General features: G+C 40.3%; 1 protein-coding gene across 1 annotated transcript; it reads right to left on the minus strand.

The window, feature by feature from the left end:
• Positions 1–5,061: 5,061 nt before the first annotated feature.
• LOC100892182 lies at positions 5,062–8,405 on the minus strand. Its single transcript, XM_003727219.3, has 2 exons — positions 7,721–8,405; positions 5,062–7,467 (listed from the first exon to the last, which is right to left on the minus strand). The coding sequence occupies exons 1-2, from the start codon at positions 7,893–7,895 to the stop codon at positions 6,899–6,901; spliced, it is 744 nt and encodes a 247-aa protein (XP_003727267.1). The 5' UTR covers positions 7,896–8,405; the 3' UTR covers positions 5,062–6,898.
• Positions 8,406–13,848: the final 5,443 nt, after the last annotated feature.

The raw sequence follows: 13,848 nt of genomic DNA on the forward strand, positions 1-13,848 counted from the left end.
GCATCAATCTTGTCAGGAAGAATATTTATGCCTCCACACTTTTCGCTAATGAATTGTTTGAAGTCATTTAAAAAAAGGGCAAATAGCATCGGAGATAAATTTTCTCCTTGTCGCACACCAATGTTACAATCAAATAAAGAAGACTTTTCTGTACCAGAAATTACACATGACTTAGCCTGAGCACAGGGGCGTACGCAGGGGGGGGGTGTTTTGGGGGTTCAAACCCCCCCTTTGGTATTTTAATGTATGTAAACCCCCCTAAAAAAACCAAAAAACCCCCCCCCCTTTGGCTTTTTTTTTTTTTTTTTTTTTTTTTTTATTAAAAAAAGAAAAGAAAAAAAAAAAATTATACCCACGGCTAACCTAAATAAGGTGACCTTACCCCCCCCCCATACGTAAAAAAATGTCAAATTTTGAAATTTTGAGACCAAAAAAAAAAAAAAAGTGTCCGCTTACCCCCCCCCCCCCCCCCCCCCCCCCCCCCCCCCCCCCCCCCCCCCCCCCCCCCCCCCCACTGAGCGACTTTTCGGCCGGCGCGATTTTCAATTTTTCGGGAGCAAAATATTTTAAAACCCCCCCTTGAAAAAATCCTGCGTACGCCCCTGCCTGAGCATACATATGCTAATTACATTGAAAAAACTTTCCATCAACATTTTTCTTAAGTAATTTATTCCAAAGAGAACTCCTGTCAACCAAATCAAATGCCTTCTTGTAGTCAATAAATGCACAATAAACCCTCTCTTTTGAAGAGAGATATAAATCGATCACTGAATGGAGAACAAAAATGTGATCAAGCGTTGAATGACCATTTCGAAAACCAGCCTGTTCATCACCTAGCAATTCATTATCTTCGAGATAAGACGTAAGTCGCTCATTCAAGACTGCTGTAAACAGCTTGCCGAGACAACTAAGCAATGTTATTCCTCTATAGTTGTTCGGAACATTAGGATTTCCTTTCTTCTTATAAAGAGGGTGAATTAACCCTATTGTCCATTCAGATGGTACAATTCCACTTTTTAATACAATGTTAAATAACCTAACGATTACTGATAAAACAGACTTTGTGCTACACTTCAAAAATTCATTTAGAACTAAATCATCGCCATGTGCCTTACCGTTTTTCAGTCTATTTATTTGACGTGTTACTTCTTCCCTGCTTATAGAACGATTGATACATTGATTGCTCGAAAGAACTTGGTCAGGTTCTAATATATCTGCATTATCTCTTTGATTTTGGCTCAGACTACGAAAGTGTTGTTCAAGAGATTGAATTTCAATTGGGTTTTTTTTTCATTACTTAAACCGTTAGCTGAATTAATAATTTTCCAATATGCTTGTGGTTGATTGATTTTAAGATTTCTTAATTCACTGTGGATTTTTATATCAAAGTTGTTTTGAGCTGAACGAATAGCCTTTTTATACATTTTCTTAACTTTGGTATATTCCTTTTCAATACTATCAGATTTATCAATTTTCCTAAGATTTTTAAGATGAAAATACTGACCCCTTGACCGAGCACAATTTGCATCAAACCATGGTTTCCGCTTCCGACCAGACTTACAAGGTTTATAATTTCCATAGGTTTTTACCATTCCACTTTTTTTGGCCGCCGTAAGGTAAATATTTTGTAATAAACAAGCTACATTATCGATTGAATCCTGATCAATCTGAATGTCGTGACCCTCCAAACGATCAACAGCATAATGTATATTTTCAACTAGACTTTGATCGATGTTATCAACAAAATCTTTAGCAGAATTTACACTCCATTTAATTTTCGTCGTTGATCCCGAAACTTTTTTCACTTTTTCTTCACTTTTACATTTTTCATAACTGCTTTCGCTATTCAATCTTAATACAATGGGATTATGTTTGTCAGACAAAAAAGGATCAAATATATCAACCGCAAAATGATTAAGAACATGAAATAATTCGAGCGATGCGGCACAATAATCAATGGTACTTGTGTTAGCACATGTAAAATCACCTTGTTTATCCACGCCTACACGACCATTTGCAATAATCAGTTTAAAATGTCTACATAGTTCAAGAAATCTTTTTCCGTGGTTATTAATAACAGCATCGCTGTTACATCTTCTCAACCTTATGTTATAAGTCTGGAAATCCTCAGTGTCTATATAATCGTTATCGAAATCATTCACATGACTGTTGGCGCAATCCTAAATTTCAGAATAACCAGAGATTTTATTTTTCAACACCTGTTCTTGCATTAAAATCTCCTAGAAGACAAAAAGGCATATTGTGTACATTTTTTAACATGAGAAGATCAGAAGCAATGTCATCAAACATAGACTCGTTAAAATATTTAGAATTTTCAGGAGGAATGTAAACAGCACCAAGTATAAACAGAAATCCAAATGCCTTCTCGCCGATCTTTAACCAAAATACTGTTTCAGATTTAGTCTGCTTAATAATTGACACAAAATTGAATATTTCTTTTCGTAGTAGAACACCAAGTCCATGAACGCCACCAAACGGAAAGTTGCTTTGACTTGGTTTGTCTTTAAAGAGGTATTTGAAGCCATCTGGTAACAAAGATTCATTAATAACGTCAACTTTAGTTTCACTCAAACATACAATATGAAACTCTTTAATGTACTGTTCCAATATTCCATCATTTAATTTTTTTCTTAACCCGCAAACGTTTAAACTTAAAAAATTAGCGTGCTTCGTCACATTCACCAGGCCGACGTATCCCTACCCCATCAGTAAAGACCTGATGAACGAAGGCGCTCCTCGGACCACCCGATCTTCAGGAGGTCATCAGGCGTGTCGATGATTACCTTCGTGCCGCCATTCAGTAGGCAAAAGATTCTGCCGTCGATGGTCCAGACTTTCTCGATACTGTCACGGTCTTCTTTTACCTTCCTGCGCATCTTGGCTCGGAGCGAAGTCAGATCTTCTGCGATGAAGACGTCCCGCTTTGTCTCCCTCAGTCGACGCTTCTTCTTCATGAACTCCGTCCTCTTCTCTCTGCGAACGAACTTGGCCAAGATTGGCGCCGGTTTACCAGATCGTCCTCCAAGTAGAAGGTGTGAGACACTGATGTCATCTCTCGTCACCTCCACACCAATCTCCCTCCCCAGCTTCACCACCACATCGGACGTGTCCTCCCCAGCTGTCACAGGCAGGCCATAACTCTTGATATTCTCCCGACGGCTGTATTGCTCCAGACGGTCCACCTCAAACCTTAAAACGTTGGTCTGGGCGGATGCTGCTGCTGACGGAGTAGGAGGAGGAGGAGGAGGAGGAGTCAATTTCCTCAGGCCTTCCATGACGGAATCCATGGCCGCAGTTACAGCAGTAGCCACGGTCTTGATGATGATGGGTTGCAAGACCTCAATAACCTGACGCACAAGGTCGGCGACCAGATCGTTGTTGAGCTTCGGTCCTGGTCCTGGGCGTTGTCGAAGACTGCGGCCTCTTCTTTGTGCTAGCACCAGTTACCAAAGCATAACTAACAGCTTCCGAGACGGAGTCCTTAACAGTAGATTTCACAGACACTTCATCGTCTAGTAAGTGAAAGTTACTCGCCATAACAAATTAACAGGTGTCAAAGATATGACGTAATAATAGAGATGCGCGATATGATGAAGCGTTAAGCGCGTTGCACCAAAGATGTGATGAGGACGCGTAAAGTAAGATAAGCAGATGAAAGTGATGGTTGTTAACGGAATGTTTTTTTATTGTTATGAAAATTGAGTAGATACGCTTAGGGCCGATACCTTGTTGATATTCAAAAGTTCTTATTTGAGCGAAAAAACGAAACGAAAGTCACAAAAGTCTCCAAAATTGAGATACAAATTATTGATTTCACGAGAATTTTTTTAGAAAATAATCACCATCACGTACACTATCCAGTGAAGTATAGGAGTTCGCGTGAAAATGTAAAATGTCTGCAAATAAGGCAATTTATCGGAGAGCTCAACAAAACACGTCCACCTGTCCACCTGTCCACCTGTGCCAACAATAACAATAAAAACATACGCGCGGCCTATTTATACGCGCGGCCTATTTATACTTTTAAGGTTGCGCTTAAAGGAAAGCTATGCGCGCATATCAGTAATACCATTTTCATTGGCTGCTCACGTCGGCCCACCTGGCTTCAACCCTCGAGGCGGATCAGATCCCGTTTACACAGCATAAAATTGCAGGGTTGAAGCCGCGAGGTGGGTTGAGACCTGCAATTCTGGTGGATTCAAGCGGCGGCTTCAACCCGGCTTCAATCTTCACTGGGATCCCGTTTACACACATAAAACTGCAGGCTTCAACCCGGCTTCAATCCCCTCGCGGCTTCAACCCTCGATGCGGATCACTGTGTAAACACGGTAAGATGCCGCTAAGGGTCATCACAGAAGAGAAGCCGCCGCGAACTCGTGATGTCACTGATGAATGTAAACCATTTATATCGCCCTACGTTCGATAAAATTTCTTACATTCACAGTAACAAAATGAAACGGGATGCGTTTTTGCGGGTACTTGAGATTTAATAGAGGATGGAATCTTGTTACCCTGAATATCAACATCATGACAATAATAACAACTACGACACAAACTTTCCCAACTGAATATAAAATACTTTTACTTAAACGTTACACTGCTCCAATCCGCCCCAGGGAAGGACCCGGGTATCATTTTCGAATCTTTTGATCAATTTATACAATTATCTGCATCTGAAAAACTGGATGGAGCCGGCATGTCCAATCCAAAGTACTCTCTGCATCGGGGCCACCAACAGACGAGAGAACTTGTGTACAACCCCCCCCCCCCCCCCCACAGCCCGTAAAAAGGCGACACCGTTTCCTCATTAAAGAGGGCGAACAGAGTTTACCTTCTCATATGGATTGAACTGTGAGTACCACAAAGTGGGCTATACGTATAACACCCCTCTGCATAAAAAGAAGACACACAGTTCCACTGCATTAAACAGGCGAACAGATGCCTACTTTACAGGCGGGTACATGTTATAAATAAACGACAGGACGAAATGCCTGTTATCATCGGGGCCCCTACCGGAAAACAATAAATATTGAGCTCTGAAAAAACTGGATGGAGCCGGCATGTCCAATCCAAAGTACTCTCTGCATCAGGGGCACTAACAGACGAGAACTTGTGTACAACCCCCCACAGCCCGTAAAAAGGCGACACTGTTTCCTCATTAAAGAGGGCGAACAGAGTTTACTTTCTCATATGGATTTAACTGTGAGTACCACAAAGTGGGCTATACGTATAACACCCCTCTGCATACAAGAAGACACACAGTTCCACTGCATTAAACAGGCGAACAGATGCCTACTTTACAGGCGGGTACATGTTATAAATAAACGACAGGACGAAATGCCTGTTATCATCGGGGCCCCAACCGGAAACCAATAAATATTGAGCTCTGCCGATACAATGGCCAATTAAAATAATCTAATTCATATTCTCAAAAACACAACCTTCCCATGAGGTATTTTGCAGCAGTGTGTAATACACATAATAACCTTTATATGTATATATTAACATATATACGCATACACATATATATATATATATATGCGAAGAGGCAAAAATGCCAATTTCCGCCACACGGGCACCGCCCGCCGCCACTGAGCGTACATATTTTTATCACATAATTTACGCATATAAACTTACATGTTGATTTCACCCTAAATTCTAATGGGTTACTTTCGTTTCACTACGCGTTTTAAACGCGAACACGAACTTGAACATATGGAATTCAACCAATTACCTTAATTTCGTTTCAATACCAACGTTGTGCGATTTCGAAACTTGAGCTAAATCAACCACAAAACCAAAATAACGTGATAACTACCTTTCGTTTTCTACCAAAAACAATAAATTAAAAACACCTTTATGACCTCGACTGTGACTATGCTCATGAAAACACTCTGCAATAACAGTAAATATAGTAAAACAAAGCCACGAATGGCTATATATATATATATATGAACTAAATACACGAACTTGAACGTGAACATATTAAATCCAACCAATTAACCAAAATAGCGTGATAACTACCTTTCATTTCCAACCAAAAACAATAAGTTAGAAGCACATTTATGGCCACGACTGTGACTAAGCTCATGAAAAACACTCTGCAATAATCGGTAAGTAAAGTAAAACAAAGCCACGAAACGGCTATATATATATATATAAATGTACGAAGTACACGAACTTGAACTTGAACATAATGCGTTCAACCAATTACCATAATATCTTTTCAATACCCACGTTTTGAGATTTCGAAGCTTGAGCTAAACCAACCGATTAACCAAAATAGCCTAATAACTACCTTTCGTTTTAAACCAAAAGCAGTCTTCAATGAAAAACACGTTCGTGGTCCCAACTGTGACCAAGCTTATGAAAACGCTTTGTAATTTCCATTAACTAAAATACACAGCATCAAAATGCGGATATATATATATATGTACATAAACTTAACATGGTAATAGCAACCACTAGCCTAATAAATCTCTTTCGCGTTACGTAAAAGTTTTATGCTTTTAAAACTCGAGCTAAATAAACCAATTACCCGAAACATAATAACTATCTTTAAACATCAAAATGGGGAAATATATACCGTATATATATATGTACATTAAATAAATCAACTTCACATCTTAATAAAAACTACTAGCCTGATAAGTCTCTTTTGCTATAACGTACGAGTTTTGTAATTTCAAAGCTTGAGCTAAATATAAATAGACCAATTACCCGAACAAACGTGATTACTACGTTTCATTATGACTTGAAAAAATTCTCTACCGAAAACGGTATTAAATTAAAAACACACCTTATGGACAAGACTGTGACCAAGCTCATGAATACCATTCAATAAATCAAAACCCCTTCAAAAAAACTGCACGAAAATCTATGCAATGTTTCCCGACCCCTTAATAAGGCTATGAAGAAACATATTATTTCCGGTCTCGGAGAGATGAATACCATCTCTCCTAAACAGCTCGCGCCGCTCGTGCCTGATGTCCAGGTGAGTCAAAGCACTGCCCCCGATCGTGCGGCATATGCACCTGGCGTGCTTGTTTAGTGCTCGCCGCGTCCGATCAGTTGTGGGCTGCTCGTCTTTACTAAAGCCGCTGTAGGTCCTACACGGCAAAATATCCGACCAAATGAGGGCATTGGGGAAATGTTCGTGCAATCGTCCGAGCGTTGTATCCAAAAGCGAGAACAATTCGTGTTTTTCAGCTCGCCCGACGTCGTTTGTTCCCCCGTGCAGAACGATGTGCGACGGAGAGGAAACCTGGATACCGGGCAGCACCCATTCGACATGTCCAATAACTTGACCTAGCTTAAGGCCCCTCCTTCCTCTCCAAACGACGTTGGCTGACGACCCCAAACCTTGTTTTCCCTCACGATGCGCGAAGGCGGCTAGCCAGTGGATCATGGAATCGCCTATGAGCAGGATCGTACTTGACTGGCAACCTACAGCAGGAATGAAAGAAAAAACTTCCGGCAGCTCATTGTTGTTGAAGATTATGATTTACTCGTTTCAAAATCACCAATAAAATGTAACATTATTGATCTTCAACTGCCCCATGCATAAACATGAGTCAATTATACATACTATTTAAACATAGGCCTGCCCGAAAAACTGATAATTCTTCTTAACACACTTCCTTAACTAAGTTTAATGTCTCATTGCCCGCGCAAACAAGCGGCCAAGAATCGTACTCACTTGCGGATGGACCAGGTCCCCGCTGCTCCACTCCGGGGTTCGGCTGCGGTGCCTGGACGAGAGGCTCTGCTCCGGGCTGGGAAGGCGGAGCTGTTGCAGTTGCAGTTCTCCGTGGACGTGAGTACCCAGCCTGGTCGACAGTTGTCCGCTTGGACTTCTGCTTAGCCTTCGGCATTATAATTTCAGATGCGATGATACAATTTACGAAGTTATGAAGTTAATATAAAGTTAACCAATTATGAACTCCAAATGTACAAAATTCCAAATCCCGTCGTCGTATATAATTATTCCGAAGAACTAAGTTGAAGTAAAAAACCGATGTGGAATCAAAGTATAGTAGCTATCGACTACCATATATCCTCAATAAATTAATTTGCCACCGAATAATGTCTACGTCCATCCTCTAAAAAATCTGCAAGGTGAATGAGAATTCTCACGCCAACCCGTGAGAACCCAATACATCCCGGCTAAAATAATTCCATATATAGATTCGAAACATACCTTGCGCAAATTCCGTTTATAGATACGCGTACATGAAAGAAACCGCGCGGCTGACTCAAAGGGTGTCGGCATGTTATTGTTTTCTCTCAAGATGCCGCTAAGGGTCATCACAGAAGAGAAGCCGCCGCGAACTCGTGATGTCACTGATGAATGTAAACCATTTATATCGCCCTACGTTCGATAAAATTTCTTATGTTACTATACCATGCAGGGTTAGCACAGTCAAATAAACATTGAATAAGAGCAAAACAGAGTGTACGTCTTGCTTTTAAATCCATACAACTTTGATATCTGTACAAAAATTTCAGACGAGAATTTGCTTTTTTTATAACTGATTCTACTAAAGATGAAAATGAAATTGCGCTAGCCAACTCAATGCCTAAATACTTCACAGAATCTTTTCTCTTGATTGCTTGATTATTGTGTGTCACTTTGAATTCAAATGACTTTTTAGAACTACTTTTAGAACAAAATAAAATGCTTTCTGTTTTTCCCAAGTGTAAAGAAAGCTTATTATCAGTCATCCAATCGACACACGTAGACAGCTGTTCACTGAGCTTTTCCTCAATATATTTAGGATCAGGATTTGAATAGAGTAGTACGCTGTCATCTGCGTACAATAATAGTTTGAAGTCTTTTATACAAATACACATATCATTTATATAACCTGAAAATAGAATTGGGCCTAAAATGCTTCCCTGAGGAACACCGCATGTTATAGGCATTAGTTTGGAACGAATATCATGAATGGCCACTACTTGGTGTCGATTAGATAAGTAGGATCTGAACCAATCTAAACTTGCCTTATCAAAACCCATTAGTTGTAACTTCTTCAATAAGACGCAATGATTAACTGTATCAAAAGCTTTTTGCAGATCAAGGAGCACCATACCAACAAAGCGCCCTTGGGAAGTTTCTCTCCTCAAATAATCAGTCAAATGAATTAGACATGTTTCAGTCGAATAATCATGTCGAAAACCAGATTGAAATTCATAAATTATATCATTTTCTTTGAAGTATCTTTCAATTTGAACACAGACCGATTTTTCTAGAATCTTTGATGCTACGCTTAAAACACTATTAGGTCTATAGTTGCTAACATCAGTTTTATCTTTCTTTTTATAAAGTGGAGTCACTTTTGCTATTTTCATATCCTCTGGAAAAGTACTCGTCAAGATAGATAGGTTCATTAAGTAACTTAGAGGCTTAAATAAAACCTTCGCAGGCGCGGATCCAGGGGGGGGGGCCGAGCGGGCCTTGGCCCCCCCCCCCGCAAAAAAAAAAAAAAAAAAGAGAGAAGAAAGGAAAAGAAGGGAAAGGGGAAAAAAGAAGAGGAAGAAGAAAAGAAAAGGGGGAAGAAGGAGATCAGGGGGGGGGGGGGCGAAAGGGCCTTGCCTCCCAGGCTGTTGACCCCCACCCCCCCCCCCCCCCCAAAAAAAATAAGAGAGAAGGAAGGAAAGGGAAAGAAAAAAGGAAAAGAAGAGATACTGGCGTACTGATGGGGGGGGGGGGGGCTTGGGGGAAATCAAATTCAAACATGTTTTTTTTTCTAATTCCACAACGGTGGATTACAAATAATGCTGAAATGACATAATTTCCGAGATTTTTCCTCACTTTTTAGTAAATTATACGTTTGTATGTGTTTGTTGGAAAATGACAATTTCCTAAATTTACAGCCAGGCAAGAAATATGATTCTTGAGATTCCTACATGTCAGGGCCTGAGGTACGGCGGGGATCAGGAGCCCCGAGCTCCCCCCTCACTTTTTTGCAAAAGTATATTAAAGAGAAATAATATAGAATGAGAGCAAGAAAGAAAGAATAGTTAACTGCCAGTGTTAAAAAATAATGAGGCATCAAAATATGCTCATCTGACCGTGATTAATGCCTAAAACCCTTAGGCTTCCGGGGGCTCTGCCCCCAGGATTCCACCTAGGGCCCAACGGCGGGCCCTTAGATGCTCATCTGACGGTAATTTAATGCCTCAAACCCCTGATTTTTGGCGGCTCCGCCCCCTGGACCCCACGCCAAATAGTGACCTGCCAGTGTCACAAAATAATAAGGTATACAAAAAAATGCTTATCTGACCGTAATTTATTGCCTTAAACCCCTGCGCTTGCGGGGTTAGACAAGGTATCAAAATGTGTTTATCTGACCGCAGGCGCGTAGCCAGGGGGGGGGGGGGCGGTCCCCCCAAATCGGAAGAGAACATCTTTGAAATTCAGACAAGGATTAAGAGTATAGAGAACGGTACAACGCATCGGCTTCTTTTTCTAATAATTTAATGAAACGTCAAAGCGTCGCGCAGGAGGGGAGGGGGGGGGGAATGAATTCAGACAAGGATTAAGAATCGAGAACGGTACAACGAATCGTCTTCTTTCTCTCATAATCTTATGAAACGCCAAAGCTTCCGCGCTTCGCGCGGAAGGGGGGAACCTGAGTTCAGAGGCGAGAACGGTAATACGAATCTTTAATTGCGCGGGATGGAGGGGGAACTAAATTCCGATGAGGATTATTTTCGAGAACGGTACAACGAATCGTCTTCTTTCTCTAATGATTTAATGAAAATTAAAAACTTCCGCGCTTCGCGCGAAAGGGGGTATCCTGAATCCAGACGAGGATTAAGAGTCGAGAACTGTACAACGAATCGTCTTCTTTCTTTAATAGTTTAATGAAACGTCAAAGCTTCCGCGCTTCGCGCAAGAGGGGGAAGGGGGGAGACTGAATTTAGACAAGGATTAAGAGTCGAAAACGGTACAACGAATCGTCTTCTTTCTCTAATGATTTACTGAATCGTAAAAGCTTCCGCGCTTCGCGCAGGAGGGGGAAGGGGGAAAACTGAATTCAGACGAGGATTAAGAGTCGAGAACTGTACAACGAATCGTCTTGTTTCTCTATTAAATGATTTAATGACATTTAAAAGCTTCCGCGCTTCGCGCGGGAGGGGGGGGGGGAAACCTAAATTAAGACGAGGATTAAGAGGCGAGAACGGTAATACGAATCTTTAATGGCTTAATGAAACGTAAAAGCTTCCGCGCTTCGCGCGGGATGGAGGGGGAACTAAATTCCGATGAGGATTATTTTCGAGAACGGTACAACGAATCGTCTTCTTTCTCTAATGATTTAATGAAAATTATAAGCTTTCGCGCTTCGCGCGAGAGGGGGGAACCTGAATCCAGACGAGGATTAAGAGTCGAGAACTGTACAACGAATCGTCTTGTTTCTCTAATGATTTAATGAAACGTAAAAGCTTCCGCGCTTCGCGCGGGAGGAGGGGGGGGGGGGAGAATCGAAATTCAGACGAGGATTATTTTCGAAAACGGTACAACGAATCGTCTTCTTTCTCTAATGATTTAAGGAAATTTAAAAGCTTCCGCGCTTCGCGCGGGAGAGGGGGGGGGGAACCTAAATTCAGACGAGGATTAAGAGTCGAGAACTCGACAACGAATCGTCTTCTTTCTCTAATAGTTTAATAAATCGTAAAAAATTTTCGCGCTTCGCGCGGGAGGGGATAAATTAAATTCAGACGAGAATTATTTTCGAGAATGGTACAACGAATCGTCCTTTTTCCCAAATTTAATGAAACGTCAAAGCTTCCGCGTTTCGCGGAGGAGGGAGGGGGGAAATCGCCCCTCCCTGCACCGACCCCCCCCCCCTCATCACGTCACTGTTAGTCACCATTACGTACCAATATTTGGCTCGCATAATTTCAAATTTGGGCCCCCCCCCCCTAAGAAATCCTGGATCCGCGCCTGCTTCGCACCATCTTTTAGAAATTTAGCTGGAATCAAGTCTAACCCAGTACTTTTTGATACATTCAACTTACGTAACTCTTTGAAAACAAATTGTTCACTGATTGGTAATAACTCGAAGCTGTTTTCACGTACACCTTTTCTTTCGTAAAACTCACGAATACAATCATTGTCTGCGCTAAAAAAGTCTTTGGAAGGGGGGAGTTTGTCTACTAATTTGGCAGCCACATTTGTGAAATGAGAAATGAATTCATCAGCGATGGCCATCTTATCATGACATAATTCCCCATCAATTTTAATGACAGATTCTTGTTCTTTTCGCTTCTTATTTTTCAATCCTAAGCTTTTTAGATTCTGCCAAAGTTTTTTCGAATCTTGTTTATTTTTTTCTATCTTGTTTTGTAAGTATTCGAGTTTAGCCTTTTCACCTCTCTTTGGACCATATTTCTTAATACTCCGTATCTTTTATAGAGCGTCTCATCTTTTGCTCTTTTCCTCAATTTTTTGTATACTATATTTCTCTCTTGAATTAGGGAAAGAATATCTTTAGTCACCCAAGTTTCTGATCTTTGTTTTATTCTTATCTGTTTCAGTGGCGCTATCATATTCAAATTTGAGATAAAAACATGTTGAAATATTGACCATGCCTCATTTACATCTGTACAGTCAGTTATTCGTGACCAATCAACAACAGATAGTTGAAAATTGAAAGACTCTTCTGTATATTTTTTCATGGATCTGATATCATTAGTCCTGTGATGACCTATAGCCAGTCTAATATTTTTCCGTGTACAGAAAGTAAAAGAATAGTCGCTTATACCTAGATCAATGACATCACTTTGACTTATTTTATTTTCTTTGGTACAACCAACATGATCCAATAGAGAAGAACATGTAGGTGTAACGCGTGTTGCCTCTTTAATGAGTTGACTAAACCCATGAAGACTCAACAAGTCAATATATTTTTTTAGCCAGTGGCGATTTGTGAAGAAGACAAATATTCATGTCTCGTAAAAGAATTATCAAGAATATTGGACAATTTCTCGATAAACAAATTGTTTTTCGGAGGTCGATACAGAACGCCAATTGGTTTTGATCTTGGTATAAGCAAATGTATCCTCGTTCGACTAAGCACAGTCAAAAACAACTTTGGAAAACGGAGTACAGTCAAATATTTGGAAAACAGCTTATAACTATCAGTAAAAATCAATGCGCGTAGGCATTGTGTTCAAAATGCATGGGAAAAATCTGTCAAAGTCAACCTACGGTCAACATAGATTTTAGGGGGAAATAATACTGTGGGTCAGTTATCTTCAAAATCTATGAAGAATGGGTCATGTAAAGAAACGTTCCACATTGGAAACAAATCAAACAAATATATATATATATATATATATATATATATAAAGCGATACTTTAAAAATATTTACGAACAGCAGGTTGACTCAAGAAGATTTTCCCCATTTCTACCACGCACTGAACGATGAGGGCACTATATTCACTGTGCGATATCCGCTGTTTTGTGAGCATTTGCAGGCAGTACTCGGTTTTCCCAACTTTAACAAAAAAACGTTTGAGCCCTCCATAGGCTATTTTATCGAGTCAAACAAAACATTTTACAATGCAATGAAATGAAGTCTAAACGAAATAGAATACTTTAACATTTCTCTCCTTGTTGTTCACACAGTGACTGTTACTTAGTAAAAAATAATTGTTTTACATACCAGCTATAGAATAAAATCTCTCGTCTTCATAATATTGAATAATCTTCAAAGAACTAAAATTTGGAATTTTGTTTATTAAACTTTTGTTCGAATAGTTGATTCTTTTCCAATTTGCGTTTGACTGAAGCATGGAGCCTCCGAAAAGAGTGGTGA

This window comes from Strongylocentrotus purpuratus, unplaced genomic scaffold (genome assembly GCF_000002235.5).
Source record: "Strongylocentrotus purpuratus isolate Spur 01 unplaced genomic scaffold, Spur_5.0 spur5_scaffold_13, whole genome shotgun sequence".
Lineage (NCBI taxonomy): Eukaryota > Metazoa > Echinodermata > Echinoidea > Camarodonta > Strongylocentrotidae > Strongylocentrotus > Strongylocentrotus purpuratus.